Below are 25,259 nucleotides of genomic sequence, written 5' to 3' on the forward strand. Positions count from 1 at the left end.
ATTTATGGTTTTGTTATTGTTTTTCAGGTTGGGTAAAGAATTAGGCCAAGTACAAGACTAATATACTATTTTGGAGTCTATTTATTTGCCTACTTGAATTTGTAGTATTTTCATTGTATCTGGAGATTGTACTTTTTTTTATAAATAATGACTTGAGATTGTAGATTTATAATTGTTGGTTCTGTAAAGTGAATGTATTGAACAATACTTTCAATTACATAATGAAGTTTATGTTGGCTTTGATGAGGACATTGAGAATAAGCTTTTAAAGTTAATTTGATTGCTATATACCAATTGAAATAATCATCTCATTAGCATTGTGAATGGGCATTGTACCATAAAGTTGTGTTTTGAGATAGTAAATACAATATGTGATTTGCAATTAACAAACAAGTAGTGTAATTTGCATTCTAATAGTGCAATTGACAATCAAAGTAGTCTCATTTGCATTTCAGTCTTGCAATTATCTGTGCACTAATGATAAATCCTTCATAATTAATTGCATGTTCAAAAGGTTGCAACCCATGTGCAAAAAATACTTAGTAGAATGCATAAAAACATTGCTTAATAGAATGCAATTGCATTTTTCTTTGCAATTCGTAATTTCTGTCCTTGCAATGGATTTCATGTACATTATAGCAAACGTGGTTTATTATTAAAGAATCAAAATCCAAAGACTGAAATCCCAAAAGTCTGTTATTTGTGCCCTTTCGCAAGGAACCCCATTAGGACTAGTGTTTCCTTACCAAGAACAACAGTTCAAACCAATTTAAAAGCCTGTAACAACAATGTGAAATTTATTGCTTTTTTGTTCTTAAATCTTTTGCGGGCACTGTTTTGGCTTAAGTAGCACAACTGGCTAGCAACTATACAAACTATTTCAGTGGGATTATTTCATTTGATGACATTGGATTATTTCATCTAATTACATGGAATTATTTGATTTACTTACATGGGATTATTTTATTCGATTGCATATGATACTTATTCTATTTCTAACTTTTAAATAGAAGATACAGAGACAGAATCAGCTCCAGTTGTCCTGATAAAGCTTGATTCTATTAAGAAATCAATTGAAGTGAAAGAATGCGGAGAGATTGCAACCTCCATATCCTCACCATCCTCACCAGCCTTCTCAAGTAGAATCCGGTTCGGTATCACCTGCATTTAATTTAAAACAAAAGTAAAAAGATATGGATAGAAAACATGGTCCAAAGCATTGTTATGTTCAACACTATCAATATTGGTTCATCATTGTTTCCACAAATTTAAGCTTTAGGAGGATATGGGCCAACTACTTTTTTTTATTTGATTTCTTTTTTAGGACTTTTCACATATAAGTCCATTATTACTTTAAATAGAAAAATGGTAAAGCAATTTTGCACACTAAGAACCATTTAGAAGATGACAAGTGGCTAACTTGCGAGTTTTCTTTCTCCAATTGGGCTCTCTAATTGTTTCTGTATAAAACATACAGTTGTCAAGGTGTTTGTACTAATTTACTATATATTTTTTTCCTTCATATCCTCATACTCATCCTCACTTTTGAGCCTCTTTCCACAACCAGAGAGGTCAATACATGAATTTTACATAAGTTGACAGATTAGGGGTCATTGACACTCTAAACTATGCTTAGATGCTTTTTAAGTCCCCATTATCCTAAAAATTTAAAATATGTGACATAGGTCCACTATTCTTTTATATTTCAACAGTTCATGATTGAACAAGTCAAGATAAACTAATATAGGCACACAGCATCTCCAATTATATACAAAAGCAATGCAGGGGCATGTCTTCAACAATATGAAAATGTTAAAGGATACAAGTTGACTCAGATACCTTCTTTGGCTCATTAAAGGAATTCTCATCCATCAGGTTGGTTGATGTGAGCACGGTCTTGGTTGACTCAGACAGATTAATGGAATTCGGCTCCAACCCGTCCACAACAATCTTGAGATTCACTATGTTTGTTCCGAAGTTCACAATCTACAGAAAGAAATAATCATCACAAAGTAATAAGATGTCACAGAATATGACATGCACCATATTAGTAGAAACTGTTGAACGAAGCTGCACGAATTTGGAATGAAGTCATAGTTAAAAAAGAAACCTAAACATAAAAATAGTGAACAATCAATGGCTGCCTAAAAGATGATTTTCGTATATTAGTTTGAGTATGGACTTTGGCAACTTCCACTGCCATCTACTAAGGGGTAGAAGCAGAATACTGCTACAGAACTTATCCTAAAATATCACTTATTTGCATGAAGCAATAACCGTATTGAAATAAAGGTATTCTAAGCAAACAGAAACTCATTGATTAAGAATGGGAAAGAGAAGTTAACACAAACCCTAGTTCCTGTAAAAGTTGGATTGATGGATACCAGACGTGCACTCAGCATCAAAATTGTTCATTCATTTATTTTTGGGAGAAGGATTTCAAGATAGTTATATTATTTTAAAAAAATATTAACATATAACATGCACATCATACTCTGACTATTGTAACTAAGGTTAACATGTATAAGTTTCATCTCATACTTTCTACTGGATTTTAAAGTAGAAAGACTTCTGTGCAGAAAAAAAACGGGCAAAGGTTTAAGATTCACAGCCTTCACATTAAAATGTAATTTTACTTTGTAACAGCAGGTGGATACTGAGCAATACAGAGGAAAAAAAAAGGCCGACAGACTCACCATACTGAACAAAGAAAGATGACACCAAACACACAGAAAGAATGCAGTACAAGCAAACACATGTTACTTCAGACCAGATGCGCCTGGAAAGTTGAGCAGAAAAAAGAAAACATTCCAAAAAGAATGGACAATAAATACACGCCCTATATATAACTGACAATTCATGTAAAATTTATTGCTAAAGGAATTCAGATTCATGCATTGATTGAGTGTTAGTCTCTAATATTTTCCATTTGAAGCAAAGCAACGTAGTCGTAATAGTTCTAGAGCAACGTGAAGTTTGAGCTTCTTTCCATACTAGGTATTCCAACTATGTATTAGATGGCAAGAAACACTATAAGGGCATCGAAAAACTACAATTTACACAGAACAAAAAAGGTTAGATGAACACAATCTCAATTAAGCATCACGAAGCACAAAACTGACTGAGATAATGTACTAGCACAAACAAAAACCTTGATTCTTAGGTAACTATTCTCATTTTCTGAATTTTTCCAAGAAATTGCAGATGCAAGAAGCGAAGTAGACAAATTTGTTTGGAGTGTTGCATTGAAAATAGTTGCTCCACTTGATTCGTTAAAAAGACATTGCACCCAGTAGCTAGGAGTCCCATAGAGATGTGAGGAGTTAAAGACGATTGCATCTGGGTTCCACCTTGATGACAGAGAAGTTTTCAGTTTTAGTAATAACTACACAACAATGATCCCCTGTTGAAAACTTAATAAATAAAAATTGCATTAGAGAAAAAGAATGAGATGAGAAAAGTATACCTCCTGTTATTGGCATTCACAAAGAGTGGTGCATAACTTGCCATCTCAACAATATCACTGCATTTGATAAGAATAAACAATGAAAGTACTCAGTAGCTGCCCGTCTTTGCAAATATATAAATCTTTTGGTAAAAACTAGGTATAAAGATTTCTACCCTAGAATCCTCATGTACATCTGTGATCTATTACCATTTATCATTTTTTATTTCAGTTTAATACTATCTCTATAGGTTGGGAATATCAGAAGCCTTCAACTCCATAGAAAACAGGTGTGCAGCGGGTCACACAAAGAAATATGGCAACACACAATATGGATTTGTGGTAAACAAAAGTGCAGGAAATGCTATGCATTTCTTTTGCAAGGAGAAATACTGTATTCACAAATATATAATAAAGAAGTCAGATCTTTAATTATGTGTAGACATATCTATATAAGATAGCAAACTATGCATATTTTTCCGGCTGGAACTTTGAAGAAAAATATTTTCTGTAAAGAAAACATTGTAAGCATTCTGGAAAATATTACAGGAAACAAATTCTTGAAATGCTACAACAAACCTGTTTTTCTCCAGCCCAATAAGAAATCCAGCTTCACCTAGTGCTGCTAGAAGACTTCCTGTTCCAGCATCTTTCCCAGTGACGGCATACTCACTCACAAAAGCCTGAATCATATTGAATGTTAAGAAAATTAATAGAAGCCATTCAGAGCAGATTAAATCATAAGAAGGCACATTACCCTACCTTGGGACCACTACGTGATGTATGATCAAACTGATGAGCCATAGAAAACATGTTTTTGGCATCTGTATAGACCTAAATAAAGATCAGAAGGTAAGATTACTATTGCAAATGTCATTCCATGTTGCCAAATCAATAATCCAACGCATTGAATGGTAAAAAAAAAAAAATCATTAGCAAGTGTAATACAAGTGGTGGTGTTATGAAATTTACATGAAAATCATACAAATCAGCTGGATGATCCAACTTTCGAGAAGATCCGTCACAGTTTGAAATTATTTTGATGTCTGGATAGGCACGTTTTATAGCACTATAGAACTTAAGGTAATTTCCTGGTCAAGAAAAAGAGGAAATGCATAAGCGTCATTGAGAATATAAAATCCTCTATTATATATATTACATTGAATCACAAAATCTAAAATTCAAGGTCCCCGCATCCTCTGCCAATTGCTTACGTGTTGGATGTGCAACTTTAACATGTGTTAGGCTGGCCAGATGATTGGCTCAACTCGAACACATGTGAGAGGGTGTGTTAATAATATAAAAATTCCACATGGGTTATATATTCTAACCAGTGCATCACATTATGTAAAATCTAGGCTCTCTCCACCAACTGCCAATCGGTTCTGGGTTGGAGATTCCGACTTTAACAAGTCTCCACTACCAAGTAAGAGCAATCCTTAAATATCTGTATTGCAATTAAGAATTTTGCAACCATGGGCTTGTAAGTTTATTTGGAGAAAATAACAGGTTACAAAACGAGGGTTCAATTCAGTTGACTGATTGCTGAGAAAATCAATAAGGCGGGTCTCCCAAAATTACAAGTAGATCCTATGCCTGTTGCATTGAAATCAGTGTGGAAATTGTCCTTTAGAATTCTACTCTTTCGAGAGTTTGGGAAGTGAAGCGGAAAAATGTCACAGGTTGGAAAAGAAGGGTTTTCAAGAATCTACTTCTTTTAGCACTTCCATTTAATTACTTCTACAATATGATGCCATTATTATTGTATGCAAAACAAGACTTTTCAATAATGAGAAACCGTTATGGGTCAAGTACAAAAATTCAAGGAATAAAAGACAATGAAGTAGACACAAGTCATCATTTGATTCACAAAAAATAAGGAATCGCAAGTTTGCCTTTTCAGAGAAAGAATTGTGGCAGAAGAACTGAAGTTATTTTGGAAAAAAAAAATCTGATCTTAATCAGAGTTATTTCCCGAAGCATATTGCAAAGTTGCAATTGTTTTAAGGACTAAAGAGTGAAAACTGCACTAAATTGTAAGGACATTCATATACACAGATTAAGTTATGCATGACTTTGCATGCAGAAAGCCATCCTACGTCCCATATGTAAAAAACTCAATCCGTTCCATCTAACCAACTAAAGAGCAAACAAAAAGTATGAACTAGAAAATAGACAAACCTCGGTAGTTCTTTTTTCCGCAATCCTCATTCCCAATAGCAACATATCTCAAGTCAAAGGGTTCTGGGTGTCCCATTGCAGCACGGAGAGAACCCCAGGTAGAATTAGGACTGCCTCTAGCAAACTCAAGACCATCAAGAGCTTCCTGTAAACAAGAAAACATGAAAGTTAAACCGTAAGTTTGAGATTTATTAACACATAATAGGTTTACTAACACAATCTAGAATTAAGTAGAAAAATTTATCTTATATAGGACATTAAAACTTCATCTTATCCATGGTTCTTCTCATTTATGTTCAAATTGCATTAGATAGACATATAGCATTGATACTTATAATGTTAATGAGTCAATACAAGTTCTCATATCACATTGTGAGTTCAATGTAAAGTTTTCCTAGTAGCAGACAATACACCACATTAACACATATTTCACATAATGTAAATACTTTTACTGCATTTTGTTGCTATGCTTTAGTGTTTTTCAATGAGTGACAACACCTTATGTCACCTGCAGCTCTGCCCTACCCTCACCACACCAACCCCACTTGTATGAACATCCTATAGTGGGAACCCAAATGAAGCTAGGCTTGGAGACAATGAAACCACTTGACCGGAAAAAGGAGGCAAAATCTAAATTTGATCTCCTAAAACCATATTTGCAAAGATGTTTCATACACCAAAGCACATAAAGCCACAGATTTATACGGATGAAGCATATTTTGAAAAGCCTAAATGTCACTTGCATACATTTGCTTTAGTTGCAAAGATATAATCCCGATTAGAAAATAATTAATGGTTTGCTACATCCGTTTGGTATCAGTTACTGATTAGCTAATGAGAAATGGTCAGCAATGCAGACATACCTGTACAAATGGTAAGACACTGGAAGTATCAACTTGATCAGTGTGACTGATTCCTATGAAATTCATACAGTCAGTATTGGCAAAGGTAAACGTGATTATTGAAAAGATAAAGGAAGCGCTAAGAAAATGTGAAGTACCATTATTAAATACCCATATTGGCAATGTACCAAGGTCCTCTGCTAGCTGCATAAATAAAATTTTCAAAACTGGTACTGACAGAAGCAGGATTTTAAAGGAAACTCCAAGCATCCTTGAATGACAGAACTAAAAAAGATACCTACTTGGAGAAACTCAAAATAACCAAGTCCGTCGTCAGTCCAGTACATCCAAACATCACCAAAGTGTCCAGGTCTCTCTTCCCAGGGTCCAATTGTTTCTTTCCAACGAAATGCATTTCGTAGCCATTCACCTTCGACGAAACAGCCGCCTAATGCAACACAATAGAAAGAAAATGCAAATTTGTTTGAATTATGAGGAAACAATATAATAGCTCCGCTGTATTGACCATATTAGAACATGTATCATCTCTTTATCACAAAATCAAGCATTTTTAGCATGGTTTGGCATTTAAAAAGAGTCCCAAGTTATTTTTGTCAAGTGGTCAGGCAATCAAGCCAGCAAGGTTACCCACGAAAAAAATTCAATAGTATATAATGTCCCAAAGATAAAAATGAAAATAATTTGAGAGAAAACAGTGGATGTCTTTCATATCTGCAGGTAAAACTGATAGCAGCCAAAGAAGGACAAGGTTGCTTTTATTTAAGCTTGTCTAATAAAGATCTGCATCTTTGTAAAGAAACAGGATTTTTTTTTTTTCCCATTAAGATTTCAATCATTTTGCTTACAAAGTTTCTTTAAAGCCTGCTTTTCGCTCAGAGGCTTGAGAAAATTAGTACATACCATAGAACATTTGTAGATATAGTGGACAGCAGGCAAATATAAACAACAAGAAGATATGAAATATATGAACCTCCACAACAATAATGTCAAAGCTAGAATCTTCCATCAACACGCCCCCACAAATGAGATGTCACTCAATCCAAGCCACATGGGCAACATTTATTGGGTGATGTGAGAGCACGCGTGGCTGTTGGGCAAAACACGTAGATAACATGCTCTGAGACCATGTTATAATATGAACATCCAACCCAAAACCGAATGGCAATGAGTTGAGATGCCCAAGATCTTTCAAACTATTATGCAAGACTTTAATTCCTGATGTGGGATTCACACTCGCAAACAATGAGTTGATCTTATATACTAAAACAAGATCTATTGGACAAATTTGAGTAAAGCTAATCACCTTTTATCTATTGAAAATATAGAACGAATCACTGGGATTTAGATGTACCACACAATAACCAATCCAATTTTTACCTCATAAAGAACTTATTGGCCTTTAATATTAAAAGCAAAAATATGTAAAAGGGTAAAAGTAGAAATAATAAATACATAGGCCCACTCTTACATAGGACCCCACAATTACAAAAGAAGATCAAATGGCCTCTCACATCTTGCATTTAAAAGTGGATGCCCATTCTTATATATAAAATTATTTGCTCATCCACACGTTAGTCTACGGATTCCGTCCAGATAGAAATACCTTTTTTTTCCAGTTTATTATCCTAATCTCAACAGGGTTACTTATTTTAGGATATAGAATAATCGTACAACTTAGATTTTAGGCTTTAACTTGGGCCCCAAAAACTCAAGAGTTAAAACATAAAATCCAAGTGTGAACCTACATTGATCGATCAGGAATGAAAAAATAACACCGCCTAGAGACTGGTGGATGCATCTGGCCTAAAGATTGGACATTAACATCCAGATAGGAGAATGATTATAGAATATATATATATATATATATTATCAAGAAAAGAAAAAGAAATTGTTAAGAGAGATAAAAATAAATTTTAAAAAATGTTTAGAAATAGGAATAATTTGACACATAAATAAATTTTAAAAACATTAGGGGCCACCTTGAGCAAGGGCACATGCCCCTGGGGCCAAGGTGGCCACAGCCCGGCTTGCATAGTTCAGCATCCATATATTTTAGCTGAGAGTTATATATGAAAAGCTCAAGTTTAGTAACTGTCTCGTATTAAGACAAGTAAATCCAAATTTACCTGGAAATCTCATAAATTGAGGTTTTAAATCTTCCAACATTTCAACAAGGTCCTTCCGAAATCCATGTCCCTGATCCAAAATAATAGATTCATAAAGAGTAAAAAGACACACAAGGTATGCATGTAGCAAAGCATATCACACAGCTCCTTACAAGTTACACGTTGAAAGCTGGCAAGCCAATAAAACGGCATAAAATTTAATAAATTAGATCAACTTCCAACATGACCGAAATTGAACCTGCAAAGTTCAAACTTGTATGCCTGCAATTTTTCAACTTCTTTTTAAAGTATTCCTGAATACTTTGTTTCATTCTATTTTTCATCATAAGAAACACAATTTCACTAATCACAAATGATCTAGAAAAAGGAGACAGTGTATCCAGACACAAACTAAAAATCAAAACATCATCCCAACCTAATAAATCCGGTAGGAAAACAACAGCTCCAAGATCAAGTCATAGCAACTAGACTACTACAGTTTTCCAATTAGAAAATACCCCGGATAAAGAAAACAACCCTAAAGACTATCAATCCAAACATGGAGAAACTTTCTATCAATATTAATGGCAGTAACAGAATTGCGAAGTAGAAATGATGACAGATTCAATGTAGATTTTGTTGTGATCCTGAAGAAATTATATTTTCTATAGCATTTGCTGCAATGTCATATATTTTCCAATGGTTAAGTCCATAATTCACATTTGAAGAATAAACAGAGTCCAGTTTGCATTCAATAAGTCACATTCAAACAAAATATAACAACAGAGGCTAAAATAATACAGCTGTTAGATACATGCTCAGATGATTAGCTGAAAGTGTGGATGTCAGATCCCAGGGACAGTACAAGTGTGTTATTATGTTTTCCGTCTAAAATATCAAACCATGCATTCTTCATTTTGAGAAATTTTCATCAATGAAAGTATGAGGTGTTTGTTACATCCTCAAATTCATTGGCTATCAAAATCACAAAAGTTTCAATGATTGATTTCAACAGCTCCAAATTCAATTATTGCGAGAAAAGGAAGAATAATTTTTCAACGAATTATGATGATACCACACTGAAGTCAATAAATATAACATATTATGTATAATTCTCTCTAAGTTACATGCCTACACAAAACAGGAAAAAACTGGTTTATAAATGAAGTCCACAGAAAAGTACAGTATGGAGATGATATGCAACCTAGAAAAACTATATCTGAGGAAAAGATGTTCTAGACCCTTAAATAACAGATAGGTGGTCTAAAAGCATAATGCATCCTTCATGGTAATACTCCACCCCTAGTATGAACTTCGCATTAATCAGCTTTCATATTAATGTCTTTCAAAAGACTATAAAATCTAGAATTTCAAAACAGAACATTATACTTGTAACAATCTTGTGAAACACGGGTGAGACGATTAAACACATACAAATATTGATGACATAATCTCACGTCACGAGAATGAGTGAATTTGTGGAGAAAAAAGGTACCTTATATGTATCCAGGGGCATGACTGAAACTTGATCAAACCATATAAACCCTTTTCTGGTTGTTGTCAGTTGCAGTCTTGAATTAGGATTTGTTCCTTGGGCTTCCAACATAACTTCAACTTTTGTCCAGTTTGAAACTTCTGAATCAGAAGCTCTGCAAAGGCAATGAAATGTACTGTCAAACTCTTAAATGGAGATAAAACTGTCACTAAGGAACTGCTGATTACAAAATATCAGCAGAACAGAGGATGCTCACATAATGTTTGCAGCAGCAAGTTTCTGCAACCCATCTGAGCCCGTCAATGATACGGACACATTGATTGATCCAGATGAGCGGACATAAAGAACAACACTGTAGGTCTTCCCCTTTTCAATATTCTGGACAAAACACAGGTAAGAAACCAGTAGCAAAGAGCCAGAAAGAAAAATGTAGTAAATATTTACATGTGTGTGTGTGCAGTTTTGTTGTTCTTGTTCTCATGCTGTGTGCATATGCATGCACACACACACACACACACACACACACACACATATATATATATATATAGAGAGAGAGAGAGAGAGAGAGAGAGAGAGCAATTGTCAGACAAATACTTATGTTGCAAACTGTGAATTTGGAACATAAGCATTTAGAATGAACCCATTAGATGATATGTTGAAGGGTTCATACCATGCCCCAGAACCCAGGATTATAAATTCCTACACCACCATCAGGGCAGCTACTGGCACCTTGGCTATCACATAGCACCTCCATTCGAAGTGCAACCTTGTTGCGGTCAAAGCATGAAGAACGGTCCGTTGACACTATCAAAGATGACTCATTCCCAATTATAGACCAAGGATCAATGTTGGAAGGAACGTTAGGGCCCCCAGCTTCAAAACCTGTGGGAAAACGTTATTAAGAAGCCTCAGCTCTAAACATTCAGTCAAAATTATGAGCCAAAGGCTAACTATAACATTTTATATTTAGCAATACAGTGAATTCCACATTTCACATGATTCCGAAGAGAACTTTTTAACCATGCACTGATAATCTGAAGTCATTCAACCTGTTGTTGAACTTAAAACTGACATGACAGAAAAGAAATCGAAGGAAAAAAAAAAGGAGGGATCTGGTAGTGCATATTAAATGCAGAGAGTAAGATGGAAATCAGTGTCACAAAAAAGTAGAAAATTTCTCCATTTTGTACTCAACCACACTTGCACAAGAAGGTAGCACATTAACTCAAATACAACAACTTTGTATTAAAAAAAAACATTCATAGGATAATCCTAAACATCTCAATGAAGAGTTAATCCAACAGTAAAATGTTTCAGGAAGACACCAAACCCTCCACTTCCAAAATATAAGAACAGAAAAAATGGTGTCTGCCAGCTTGACTCGTACTAAATATATCAGATTTGAAAAGAAACTCTGAAAATGTAATGACAACAGAAAGGCATTCAAACAGTTCCTTCAATGGTTCTCACACACATGAATTTCGAATTTTGTTGTCAGAATGCGAATCTGGACCACACAATCAAGCACGAATTATTCTGAAATGGTCTAGCTTTACAATCTAGCAACATAATGAGCATCTTATGTTGCCAAACAATCTGGCAAGAGAACATTTTCCTATATGTTATTTTCACTTTTTGTATTAGCTGGAATTCAGAGGGTAAGGGAAGTACCTCTGTTGCTTACAAGCTCAGCCCATAGCCCGCCAGCACCAGCATGGTTAATCTCCTGCAGTGAACAAGCATTTGAGAGAATGCATATACCTCAAAATTAATAACATCTTAAATGAAACCACAATGTTAGTAATATAATGAGACAGGCATGTTTAAGCGACAGAAGGTTTATAATTGCCACATAAATCAGGATATTTCCACACATAAAATAAAATAAAATAAGAAAACAAATGAAAAGAGATTCTAAAAATTGTAAGATTACAGTAATAGCTAACAAGCTATAGACTATAGAAGTAACAAAAAGCAGTTGGAACTGAACAAAAATTCACCATTCCAAGCCAACACACTAACCTCAAAGAAAATTCCAAACAGTGTTTCAGATATTGGCCGTCCCGATGCTTCAGAAGCATCCACCAGCAGCTTTGCTGTCTGGTTCGTAACAACTCCAATAGCGAAAGATTGATACACAAAGCAAACCAAGACATATAGCAGAAGAACAGCATGAGGGGACTTGCAAGAGCCCATTGCTCAGTTACCACACCCAATACTTCCACAGCCAAAAAATCATAGACAAAGGAGATACTCAGTTACATTCTGATCAATTAAACAGAAAAAGAACAAGGTAACACAAACAATGCAAAATGGTCTCTCAGTTAATGAGTGATCGCCAAAATATAGAAATCCCATAAACACTTACTCACAATGACTTTTTGGTTCAATCAAACTGATAGATGTGTGGTAACATTATGAAAGACCCACAAATAATTAAGACCAATTAAATAACTACAAAGTTGATCAACTCAAGGAGATTCTAGTGAACCAAGTCTCTATTGTTTAAAATTGATAAATAAAAAAAAAGATAAAGAGAAAAAACCCAATTCCACAAAGAAGAAGAGAATACCCAGAAAGATGGTGATTTTCAGCGATGCTCAGATAAGAGTGCATTATTAAGTTCTCATCCATTTAGTATAAAATTCAGTTCAGAAACTAAACAAAAAAATAATACCTGAAATAAATATTCTTGTTTTCTTTTTTAACTCCAACTCCAACCCAACTAAGGAAATTTGTTTTTGAGTCGATATTTCCAAGAGACAGTGGGTGAGTTGACTCGGTCTTTCTTCTGCGCTTATCTATATAAGCAAACAAGGAGAAGAGACGGTCGTCTCTTCTCTTACTTTTGCCTTGCTTTCACGTCAGCAAAGGAGACTGTGGATTACAAGCAAGACCAAACATATCGTTTTGTTTAAGAAATCTTTGTGGGTCCCACCTGGGCTCCTGCCGTAAATGGAACATGACATAATTTTCATATCCGTGCTGAACCTGGGTCTGGTTCCTGAACCAAAATAAGACAAACACATAACTAACACACACATATTTGTCTCTCTTTTAAATCCTTTTTGTTTTTACAAAAGATAATAAACCTCCTTTATCCGATCGGGATGAGTTAAACTTTATCCCCAAGCTTAACAGTAGGTAGATAGCATCCACTCACATGGTAGTTTGTTAAGCAAACTAACAAATATCTCGCGTATGACTAGACTAGTTCTATTAGAGCAACTCATTTGTCATGGCAAAGGGTAGGGGAGGCAAAGGTTGTTACTATTCATATAAATAAGGTCTGCTCAAGCAATTTTTTTGTTAGTTTTCCACCCATTGCCATAGCAAACCCAAGGGCAACCACTATGCACGTGAGATATGAAGAGATAAATTTGTATAGAGTTTTGGTGTAAGAAGTGAAAAATATGACTAGGTATTTATTAAAACAAAATTTCTGAAATTTTTGGTTCTTTTTTCCTTTTTTTTTCAATTTTTTTGTTATTTAAATTAGCTGGTCAGTTTGCCTAGGCAAATCTTGCCTTTGGGCTTGCCCAGGTTTGTGGAGCCCATCTCTTGCCTTGGCAAGAATGGGGAGCTGGAAACACAAATGGGGGCCTGGGGCCTCTTGTCCTGGTTGGGGCCTTCCGCTGGAAGTGCTCTTAAGAGCACACAACATCCCTTTGTCTAAGGTAGTGTTAAGCATTCACGAGGATCATCTAATTCCTCACTACCCTTTGGCCCCGTTTGGTTCTTGGAAAATGAGGCTTGGGCTTGGAAAATCAATTGTTTTTCCATGTTTGGTAAGTCCAGGCATAGAAAATTGCTTTGCACATGAGAAAGTAGTGGCGGGAGTGAAGCCTTCCTCCCCCTTATAGAGTTTTGTTTTCCTCCACATGGCAAAGTTTGGGAAAATGAGTCAACATTAAATACACATTTTTCATGACCATATTGTCCATATTACCAATTTAGAATTACAATATAGCATTAAATGCATTCTTTTTTCTTTTTTTAATTTGATTTCATATGAATATAATTGAAAAATTAAACAAACTTTGTTTTACATTCCTACACAAACCAAACATATGAAAGGAAATAAAGTGGTATTTCTTAGTTACTTTCTCAGGGTTACCAATGATATGTTCATAATTTCACATGATTTTATATCATTTTTACTTAATTTTGTGAATTAATTTGGACTAAAGATGCTGAGTATAGTTATTTCCTGGTTTTTCAGCTTATGAGCCACAAAATGTATAAATTCGCCAAATATTCATCGTAATAGAGTTTGACATGATTCTAATTAAAGATGGAAGACAGCATCTTGAAGTTTATCCATGAATATTTTCATAATTTTTGAAGACTGCTAAGGTGCCCATTTTTAATTAGACAACTCAGCATAAACCAATTCCGGGAGAATACTGAGTCAGCAGGGGTATTTTGGCCATAACGCATTCATACGACCTCGGATTGAGGTACACGATATATGGCTGAAAAGAAGACATCCAGAGCTTTCCAAAGAGTGGTCGTACGCAATTTTTGGAGGTTGGAAAGGTGTCCAAATCGCATTCACAATGAGGATCACGTGCAGTTTCCTGGAGGTTTTAGGAAACTTAGTTTTAATTACCTTTTCTAGTTAGGAACTGACTTGGAAGTCAAGTCTTCGTGTAAGGCCACTTGTTTAGGCTCATTCTAACTAGGTTTTAGGTTCTTTTAAGAGGGAGTTCATGGGGTCTCAAGGGAGACCGAGAAATTTCATACTTCAACCGTGGAGCAAGGAAGAGCAACCGTGCCTCTAAACTCTAAGGGTTTTTCTTATCTCTTTCTCCATGTTTTATTTTTGCGTTGCTACCATGATTATGAATTACTAATTTTCTTTTACTAAGACACAATGTAACCCTTTTCTAATTATTCAAAGCTTAGTTATGTCATGCTATTAGAATTTCCATGTTGTTGAAATTTAATCGCTCTGCTTATTTTCTTGACTAATGATCTTGATGCTTAGCTACCATCTAGGCTTTTGGTTAAGTAATTTGATGCATGTTAGGGTATACGCCATGCCTAATATGAGTTTTGCTTCTTGTGATTAAATTCATGAATGCGCCTAAGGTAAACACCATACTCTTAGGGGTTTGTGTGATTGTGTGAAGTTCTCATTGAACCTAAGGTCTTTTTATATGTTTATATTTATGCCTCATGCCAAGGATAAATTGCGTGTAAGAAGAAGTGGTTAATTGCTGTGAAAAGAGTTAATCATAATTTTGGAGAACTAATCATCAACATAACTTGGGAATTTTGATAATATGCATGCTAAGGTTTGGATAAGAGGAATTGTGGTGAAATTGTTGTCTTGGTAAGCTTCCTTAAAATCTTTCACAAACTTATTTAGTTCACATTTTTCTTCGTTATCTTGTCTTTTAATTTTTCTTGTTTTCAATGTTCTTTTAAAGAAAATCTTTCAAAACCAACTTTCAAAACTCCTCTATTAAGTTTTAGTTGAGTCATTAGTTTTAAGTTTATTAATTAGGGTGTCTAGAGTAATTTAGGATTTAAATTAGTTTATAATTCACAACAACTTGAGAATTTATTCAGTCTCTGTGGGAACGACCTTGTACTTGCCTTGGCTATATTGCATTAACCTTGTGCGCTTGCAAGTTTATTTCTTGAATTTAACTATCTAATTTTCAGGTAGTAAAACTATACATCAACCAAACATGGGAAATGAATCTCCATTTCCCATCCCTTGAGAAGTACATGGGAAGTGATTTCTCATCAACTTTGTTTCGTGAACCAAATAGGGTCTTTTAGTCTAATTATATTTATCTTTTGAATCTTGAAAAAGGTCTTAAGTTTTTGTTCTCCCTAAAAAGTGTTGTGTATTTTAGCACTGGTAGTAGTTTTTAGTCAATGAAACCCAAAAAATGAGCTTTAATATGCTTTGTGGAATGTTATTATAAGCTTGCTACTATGTACTTGAAAGCTTAAAAGAAAGAGAGTGAATCAGACCAAAAAATGGGCTTTAATATACTTGTAGTAGTTTTTAGGTAATTGGGGCCCAAAACTGGGGTTTAATATGCTTTGTGGAATGTTATTATAGGTGTGTCACTATTGGTACTTGAAAACCCAATAGTAAGAGTGTGAATCAAAGGTGATGTTAATCTGGTTATCTTGTGCCATAATAAATCTTATCTTCTTATCAAGTCCTTCTGCTCCAAGTGGGGAACTGGCCGAAACTGGTTTTTTTTTATGCCTGGTTTGATAAGGACTTTATTCCACTTGTGCGATTTATAACTCAAACAAACAAGGTTGTGGCAAGAGATCATATCGAAATAGTAACTTCTATCGCTTATAAAATTGTGTCCGAATGGATATTACAAACTAAAAGAAGCAAAATGATTCGATTGGACTAAAATACAACAAAAGGAAAGAAAATGTAATTGAGTGAACTTCAGTCTAGATAGACTAAAGTGAGATTTGTTGATGCTCTTTTTGGGAGGTCAACTTAGAGAGAAGTGGATAGTCTTCAGCAGGGGAAAAGGTGAGGATCTTCGGTAAGGGAATAGCCTGCATAAGACAAAGTACGAGAAGCAATCGTCAAGCTTTGGACACCGTTGTGGTGCTGGGCGAAGGCTCTCTGATGCTTAAGTTAGTTATGAGTGGTAAATTTGGGAGAGTAACAGTAAAGGTGAGAAAATAGTTACCCTTTTTACTTGGGTACTGTTCTCTATTTATAGGGAAGTGAAAGTGGGAGGTTTACACAAAATTTCAATTGTGGGACTTTGTGCAAGTTGCTCTGGTGATAACACGTGTCCTTGGAGATTAGGTTCAGCAGTCGAGAGTTTCGGCAGTTTGGAGCTTCGGCATGTGTATAGCACCTCGGAAGAGTATCTTTGTTCGGCAGGTGAGAAGGCGTGTCTGCCTTGGTGTTGGTCGTCTTGAGGCTGGATATGCTTGGTTGATTATGGTGTAAACAAGATTTAAATCAAACAAAGCAATCACAGTTGTATTGATCGTCAACTGAAAATCATATTATCAAAGAGCAAAGGCATAGTAAATAAATAAGAGATTTCTTAGGAGTTGTCAATTGCGAATCAAAGAGTGAAAGCAAGAAGGTTGTTGAGAAACTTGATACCAAATTGATCAAGTTGAAATCTATTTTGAAAGGCTTAATTATGTACATGCCCCCTGTGCTTTCCAACTTATCTCAGATTACCACACTGTGGTGGAAAACGTCTCAAAGTACCCCCAACGTGCAAAAAGCTGTCTCACGCTACCTTTTCCGTTTTTTGAAGTTCCGTTACAAATGTTACTGCTCATCTCCCCAAAATTCGAGCAGTAGCCCCTCCCCTTTGTTACTGTTCATCGCTTATTTACCCTCCAAAACTCAGAAATTTCTCATAACCAACACAACTAGCAGCAAGAACAACTCGAGAGGTTGAAAAATCATACCTGGATCGAAGAAAATGGTGCTCGGAATCGCCCGAACGAGCAATGGAGATTTTGGGTAAAAACCGGCCAATTTCTTGCTTTTTCCGGTGATCCAGACGACGGTTGGCAGCGGTTGAGATGTGAGGGTGGTAGAGGACAACGTGCTGGTTCTTTTGATATCCATGTCGTCGCTTGGGGTGGCGGAGGAGGCGATGGCAGCCCAAAAATTGGTGCGATGAGTAACAAATGGGAGCAATGCTGTTTTGGAATTTTGGGAGATGAACAAGAACGTCAGAACGGAACTTCAAAAAACTGAAAAGGGTAACGTGAGACAGTTTTTGCACGTTGGGGTACTTTGAGACGTTTTCCACCATAGGTGGTAATCTGAGATAAATTGGAAAGCACAGGGGGCATGTACATAATTAAGCCATTTTGAAATATTGATTGTGTGTCCTTTCTTCAATCTTGATTTTCTAATAATATAGTGGCAATGGCATAGTGACAACAAGAGTATACCTTGGCTATTCAACATCAACTCTCATACTTATTTCAAAATAAAGTAGAAATTAAGATTATATATTCTATAATCTGTTAGCCAATTAGAAGAAACAAATAATATAAACAACGGTTTTCTTTGTAGTATGTGGGTGCTAGTTTTGGGCCATAAGAGCTGGATTACTTTTTCATTTTACGTAGGAGTAATTGCAATCCTTTACCGTTTCTTTTTCTAATTTAACAATTGAAATGTAAGTCCCCATTTGCATATATGTTAATTTGTCTTGATATCAATGAAATAAGTTGTTGGATAAGTGAACTTGTTTGACATGATATCAATGACAGAAAATTCGATTTAACCAAAAATGAAAGTTAAATGGGCTAGTGGTTTGGCTCAGTCTCGGGCCGGATCCGAACATGGCATAAGCACGAGCCGTCTTAATGTGAGTTTGAGTTTTGAACCAGGTTGGGCTAAAAAAAAAAAAATTTAGGTGTACAAGCACGATCATGTTCCAATTAATTAAATAGGTCAGCACGACATGACCCGAATCACTTAAGTAACACAATTTTAAACAGATTGGGCTGGCACAACCCATTTGATACGTCTAGCTTTGTGGTAGGGGAGAGAGGAGGGAAGGATAGGGGAGGAGATGGGTGGGAAAGGAGTCCAGTCTCTCTCCGCTCACAAGGGACTTATAGCTCAAGTGGTTAAGAGTATTTATCCATGCATCTTACGTCCTAGATTCGATTCCCCCTCCTGCAATATCACTTTGTATAAATTAAAAAATACAAATTTATAAATAAACCCAATCCTAGACATGTATTTATAAAAAAAACTCAAACACTATTTAAACATATAAACACACCCAAAATCAACCCCAAAATCAACTGTTGTATATTTTTTAGGTGTGTTTATAAATGAGTTTTGAGTGTGTGTAATGATAAGTTTTGGGTGTGTTTATAAAGTGTTTTGGGTGTTGAGTTTTTTTATAATTTCAGCCCCCATTTTGGGTGTTTTAGTGAAACTCCCAAACTATACTACTCAACACCGTAAATTGAATTTTGGGTGTTTTAGTGAAACTCCCAAACTATACTACTCAACACCGTAAATTGAATTTCCTAATTTTCATACAAGTTTCAATGTTGAAGCTTATCTCCTCTCCTTCATCATACCTTCAGGCTCGAGTCCACAATTTGAGCTCTAACTTGGGACTTCGGCTTGGCCCTCCGAGCTCTCCTTGTCATGACTCCGAGTTCTTGGCTTGCTACTAGGCAATATGCGCAGCAACTCCTTGTCATGACTCCCAAGTTCTTGCTCGCTGCTAGGCAATTATGCACAGCAACGGGTCAAATTAAATGGTAGAACTTGAGAGTTAAAAAAGTGAGGCGGCCGATGTTGGGTTGAAGGAGAGGGAGGTGAAGGGGTTGGGGAGAAAGAGAGAGAGATAATGACTGGATAATGCAACTGACCGAGATGAGGTGAAATGCGTGGAGTACAAATGTAGAGATTCGGAATTTGAAGCAAACCAACCCAGGTTGATTACCAGGTTTTAGGCAAAAAGGCTCCGAAGAAATTGCCTTTGAAATTTCTTATTTCCGATCTGCTGAAGCAGTTGTATTTAGATTGTAAAACTCAGTAGTTGATTATAAAGAGGCCAATAAATATGACATAATATGTATAATTCTCGTGTTGTAAAACTCAATAATTTCTTCGTAAAGAGGCCTATGTCTTCGGAGCCTTTGTATATATTTACTTTCGCCTAAACCCTGAACCCTTACATTGTAAAGAGCCCTATATCTTGCACAATTAAGCCAAATTTGATTATGTAGTGTTTTCTAGCTTAGGAAAAAGAACCGACCAATAAAATTTTTTTTTTTTTTTTTTTTTTTTGGGGTGTATGAATGTCTCGTATAGGCACCTTGTTTTATTTTTGCCTACGGCCCCAAAAACTCAGGGTCAGCCCTGTCCCTTGTCCACAAAAGTGGGTACCCCTCAGCCCCGGGCGAAGGACAAAAACTTCTATATCACCGGGATACCACATGACAAACAAGGCTAGACATACAGTTGAACAAATTTATCTCTTTCCTGTGGCATTTGTCCTTGCAACTATACTTCCAATGCTCATCTGTGGCACTTGAGGATCGTATTCGCATTCAGTCATTCATATTTTTGAGCAAAAGAATAGTCAATCTTGGTCTCCTCATGGAGGAGAATGTGGATTCACCTGAAAAGGCTTGTTTAAACCTATTTGAATTTTGACTCAAAGTTCAGCAAAAGTCACGTCAAAAACATTTTATTTGACAGACCTAACATAGTTTGTGCCAAAATACCCACCCAGCAACAGGCCTAGCAAATCTTCAAAGCTGAAGCGTGTATTTGCCAAAAATAGAAACCTAATTATACAAGGAAAGCGCATAGAAGAAATTAAACTAAACCCACCGCCGCCGGAGGTCTCCTAGTAAAATTCATATTACAACTTGATACAATAATTAGTACATTGACAGTGCTAAGAAAGGATCCTGCACACATGCCCATTAACTAAAGTCATATATGAGAAAATATGGTGTTCCTGAATACCTGTGAAACCAGATGCCTTCCAAGGTAATGAACAAAACACAGGAACAGTCTGCATGAGCCCTTTCTTGCTGTGAAAAAAAAGCATACCAACTGCACAAGGGCCAGGTCAATATGGAATGGGTAAGAGCATAATTTAAATAGAAAAATGCTTTTATTATAAATTTTTTAAGGAATGATGTTGTTTATAAGCGATAATGCTACAGTACACTATTTGGACATTGAAAAATAACAAGATATCAAATGCCCATAGCAAGATTTTGATGGAGTATGAAATTGAACTATTAAATTACAGGATTTAACAACAAAGACAAGAATTCCTGACCTGAAGTGGCATGGATGTAAATCTACAACAGAGGTGGAGTTGGAATGTGGGATTTTAAGGTGTGACGCACTGGTGATTATAGCGTGGACCAGACAGGATGGTACTATGGTGGATTTCCACATATTACAGCAGATTTATAAATTCATAATTCATCTAGTAACAATCAATAGAGATTCATGGAATGGTTATCGGTTTTAGTTTGCTTATAATGCATTTATAAGATCCGAATATATTTTCCAAATGGGTTATCGGTGTTCTGAGCTGACAATGACTAGTAAATATATTTTCCAAATGATATTTCTTCTTGCTAATCATATCTTGAATCTCAACGAATAAACTGAGATGGGAAGAACGTCCGAAACTTCAAATTAGAGTTTTAAACAAATATCAAATATGCTGGATTAACATTGCCATAGTTGGAAACTGAGGGACCAGATAGAATCATTTCAATAGCTTGGGTATTAAGTGTGGATAAACTTAACTCATATCATCAAAAAAATCACAAGTTCATGATCATGACATAATGCTACATTAATTGGAGTTCTAGAACACTCAATTTTACTTGTTTATAAAATCACAAGTTCATGATCATGACATAATCATGACCGAAGTAAACTGTCAACACCAAATACCATACTGGTGTTTGTGACAAACATTTACTTTGGAATGTTAAAAAACTGATTCAACTAAGAACGCATTCTTTAGACACTTTCTGAATACAATTTTATGGACAGTTCCCCCTTTCTTCTACATACTTTGTCTTCAAAACAGGAGAAACATCCACACAAAATCAACAGATTTCATGATAATCCATAATGGAAACACATAAACCGAAGAACCACTTTTAAGTACTGAACATAAACTATTTTCATGATCATACATGCTTTGTTCTAGAATTGATCATTATTTTAAAATCCAATTAATTTCAGAAGCATTTAAATGATGAAACAAGAAAACAAAACAGAAAAAGTATCACAGTAAGAAACAAACTCTATCAGGGAATTGAAGGCCTCTAACCTTTTTCTAGATGCATAAGGTCCATCTTCATCTGATAAACCCATTACCAACCCATTAATAAAAAGAGTCTCTGCACTTTACTGACCCACATAGACACACTTTCTTCCTCTGGTATGCTTTCTCATGAGGGACCAATCCATAATCATATGTCAACTCTGTCATCGGAGGAATGTGTCCAACCGCAAAAAACGCAATATGGAGGTCAGACTCATTTTTATTTTCACGTAATACTGGCTGCCAAAATACATTCGGAGAGCAGCTGTGATTCATAAAACGAGCAACATTTCCAGCAGTATTTGCACTTATAATTAGAGGAAATGGGACCTTTGGAGTCTCAGTTGAATCACCAGGCAGAACTCCCAGTGGCTCACATGTACGAGTAGCATCAAAAATATAATCATCTTCATAATCACCCCCCAATTCTTCTACCCCAGATATATTAAGAACTTGTCCTGCATATTCACATAAGAAAGAACCAGCACGGATGGGATCCCAGGACCGCAAACCCCAACCTTTATCCTTAGTTTTAAATACCTCCAAACGAATTTTCAGGCCACCTTGAGACACTCGATTCCGACAATTAGAGGGGCACTGACAGGAAAGACCACATTCATGTAATAGGGGTGTTTGGTTAACAAGAAGCCCATTTGCAGTATATGGGAGAAAACCTCCATTTTTCTTAATGCAAGAGCAGTTGGAATTACCAGGGAGGCATCCTCCAATACAAGTACATCCAGCAGAAGATTCTGTAAGATTCACCGGTTTTGAATACTGGAGACTAGAAATATATGTGAAGTGTGCAGGGCCTTTCTCGCCATCAACATCATTTACCAGAGAAACCGGTAAATTTTCTGCTCCTGAAGTAAGATCGGGCAATATAAGTCCAACCCTTGTAGTAGTAGTTTCTACTTTCCATTGTTCAATTGATTTCCATATTGTAAACGCTTCAGGCTGGCCAGGTAACCTTACCAATTTATACTTAAATACACTGCAACCACTCTTCCCTTTGTCCACCCATGATTCATGGATTTTGTATAGACCATCATAGACATATACCTTCCCAGTTGGATTAGATATATCCTTTAAACCTCGAATTACTCGTACATCATTAGACCGATGCAAACTTTTCTCCAAAGCGAGGTTACCCCTTTCAAGCTTCTGATCCTTCATTTCCCTGTTGTTTCGGTTATCATTGCTAGCATTACCACCTTGGCCACTGTATATCAACACATTTGCATCCTCCACAGAATCTTCATATCCTCCTGAAGAAACAATGCTCAAGGCCAAAGGCTCGTCTTCTGTACTGTTCTTGACTCCCATGTAATCAATTCCACCCATCGTTGGAGCATGTAATCCAACCAAACACAACTCCATTCGAAAAAAGAAAATATCCCCAACTTCAACACCAGGCACTGCACCAATCCTCCTCTTGGTATTTGTCCTAATTCCCTTATTCATGAAGAGTGTTCCTGCCCTCAGATCGGGGCGTCCCGTTCTTGACGCTCCTGGTATTTTTTCCTTCATCTCTTCAAGTTGCGTAATCCTTCTTCTTAGCAAATCATAGAACGTGAGTGCATATCCAACTGATTCCTTGTTGCCATCAGCATGCCGGAATGTATCAGTATATGATGTGAGAATATTATCAACTATTGCATCAACATCAACATCAGGCAATGCAACATTAATGTCCTGGCCACCCCTTGTCCTCTTCTGGGACCGGAACTTACCCTTTGACCTCCCCCCCTTCCTTGTATTTTCTCCATCAGTAACACTCATATTGAAACCATCTTCCTCTGCGATCCCACTTTGGGATTGTGGCTGAGCACGACTTCTAGTAATCCTTCTTGATGGCATAGTATCTCCATTAGAAGTCCCCGTATACTGGTTTGGGGTTACCCTAGCGGTTGAGGATGGAGGTGTCCTAAATGAATTTATTGGGACTGCATTTGATATTGGGTTGTTGAAGACAAAAGGTGTATTTTGGTTGCCTACACCACTTGGTGTTTGTTGATTTTGTTCAGGTGGTCTTTGAGACTCTGCCGAAATGTAGAATGGGAAAAATGGGGAAACCCCAGGTGGGAAAGGACCAGCGGGCGAAGCACAAACAAAAGGAGCAGCACCTTGGGGAGTTGAAAATGAAGAACTACTAGAAGCGGATGGGAAAACCGGAACAAGACGCCTCAAAGGCCTTACATCCAAAACCCTAGACTTATCAAATGATCCAAAACCAGGAACAGAGTCTTGACCTAAACTTTGTTCCATGAAATACTTCAGGCAACAGAAGCACAGTTTTCTACTATCCCAAATCTGATAAGAAAGACTGTCTCCGCTACAAAAGTAGCAGCAACACCATCTCGTCACAGAACGAAGTACATAACAAAGTACATACAAAATAAGTGCAAATCTTTGCAGAATGCTTAAAATAAGGGCAAATCTTTGCAGAATGCTGGAAAGTACAAAGTTGTGGTACAGAATAATTTCCTGCAACATGCAAGTAGTAAATAAATTAGGCATACCATAAAAACTTCAAATCTGCCTTAAACTTATTAAACTTTCATAGGGGAAAAAAGGGCACAAGAAATAATTTTAACAAAAACGAAAAGAATAATTCACTTCAAGCTACACGCAATACAACATGCAACTAAAGTTCTTTAATTTTCCAGTTTTCACAGCAACTGAGCAGAAAGGAAAAAGGGCTAGCCCATTATTTCAGCCAAGTTGAAGTGAGAGATTCAACCAGTATTCTTTTCTTTTTTTAATTTTCAACATTTTCTCAGCTACCAAAAAGAATCTTCGATTGGCAAGTACTGGAAGGAAATCAGAGAAGGGAAAATCAAATGCAGAAGATGCTATCTTTCTAACAGATCTAAAACAACAAACTGCTTCAATGAAAATCCAAGCATCGGTATACCTGGTTTCTTCTTCTTTCTTCCGATATTTTCTTTTGCTGACAAAAATCACTGAACAGAACAACTCTTTTGGATTGAGCTGAACTTGGTTGAGTCAGTCAAGTAGTTACTGTTTTCCTTTTTCTCTCTCCCCTTTAAGTTTTAACGACAAAAGAGAAACTATTTCTGGATCGCCGTTGGACCGTCCGCTCTCTCACAGTTTCCACTTGGTTGGAGGAGAGATAAATCAGCTGCTTTACACGTGGATTTCCACTTTTTCTCTTTTAAAAACTAGGATAAAATCAAACTTTTTTTTTTTGGGGGGACAAAGATCAAATCAAATCGTGCTGTCTTTTTCGGGTAAACCGTTGAATACCCTAGTTGTAGAGATTCTAATATGAAATGGAGAGATACTAATATGAAATAGAGATAGTATTATTTTGTTATTTTTGATTCA

General features: G+C 36.1%; 2 protein-coding genes across 3 annotated transcripts; both read right to left on the reverse strand.

The window, feature by feature from the left end:
• Nucleotides 1-780: 780 nt before the first annotated feature.
• Nucleotides 781-12,978, reverse strand: LOC103339113 (alpha-L-arabinofuranosidase 1-like). 2 transcript variants are annotated; one of them, XM_008242392.3, is made up of 18 exons: nucleotides 12,767-12,978; nucleotides 12,112-12,307; nucleotides 11,761-11,815; nucleotides 10,760-10,971; nucleotides 10,346-10,467; nucleotides 10,090-10,243; nucleotides 8,616-8,685; nucleotides 6,771-6,916; nucleotides 6,627-6,672; nucleotides 6,490-6,542; nucleotides 5,627-5,771; nucleotides 4,418-4,536; nucleotides 4,208-4,279; nucleotides 4,025-4,128; nucleotides 3,467-3,523; nucleotides 3,152-3,350; nucleotides 1,840-1,986; nucleotides 781-1,161 (listed from the first exon to the last, which is right to left on the reverse strand). In XM_008242392.3, the coding sequence occupies exons 2-18, from the start codon at nucleotides 12,283-12,285 to the stop codon at nucleotides 1,003-1,005; spliced, it is 2,034 nt and encodes a 677-aa protein (XP_008240614.2). In that variant the 5' UTR covers nucleotides 12,286-12,307; nucleotides 12,767-12,978; the 3' UTR covers nucleotides 781-1,002. The 2 variants fall into 2 exon arrangements, with proteins under 2 accessions (XP_008240614.2, XP_008240615.2); XM_008242393.3 differs by having other exon boundaries at nucleotides 12,662-12,789.
• A 7,286-nt stretch (nucleotides 12,979-20,264) lies between these two features.
• Nucleotides 20,265-25,001, reverse strand: LOC103339115 (histone-lysine N-methyltransferase, H3 lysine-9 specific SUVH1-like). Its single transcript, XM_008242394.3, has 3 exons — nucleotides 24,826-25,001; nucleotides 21,915-24,395; nucleotides 20,265-20,665 (listed from the first exon to the last, which is right to left on the reverse strand). The coding sequence occupies exon 2, from the start codon at nucleotides 24,174-24,176 to the stop codon at nucleotides 21,969-21,971; it is 2,208 nt and encodes a 735-aa protein (XP_008240616.2). The 5' UTR covers nucleotides 24,177-24,395; nucleotides 24,826-25,001; the 3' UTR covers nucleotides 20,265-20,665; nucleotides 21,915-21,968.
• Between the last annotated feature and the right edge of the window lie 258 nt (nucleotides 25,002-25,259).

This window comes from Prunus mume, linkage group LG8, assembly GCF_029339155.1.
Source record: "Prunus mume cultivar Tortuosa linkage group LG8, ASM2933915v1, whole genome shotgun sequence".
Taxonomy (NCBI): domain Eukaryota; kingdom Viridiplantae; phylum Streptophyta; class Magnoliopsida; order Rosales; family Rosaceae; genus Prunus; species Prunus mume.

Bases quoted from the DNA above. Each gene is read 5' to 3' on its own strand.
- LOC103339113 (XM_008242392.3), bottom strand. From the start codon at position 12,285: ATGGGCTCTTGCAAGTCCCCTCATGCTGTTCTTCTGCTATATGTCTTG. The intron at 4,537-5,626 runs GTTTGTCTATTT...TTTCTTGACCAG, and splicing joins CGGAAAAAAGAACTACCGAG to GAAATTACCTTAAGTTCTAT. The intron at 3,524-4,024 runs GTTTGTTGTAGC...TATCAAATGCAG, and splicing joins ATTGGGCTGGAGAAAAACAG to TGATATTGTTGAGATGGCAA.
- LOC103339115 (XM_008242394.3), bottom strand. From the start codon at position 24,176: ATGGAACAAAGTTTAGGTCAAGACTCTGTTCCTGGTTTTGGATCATTT.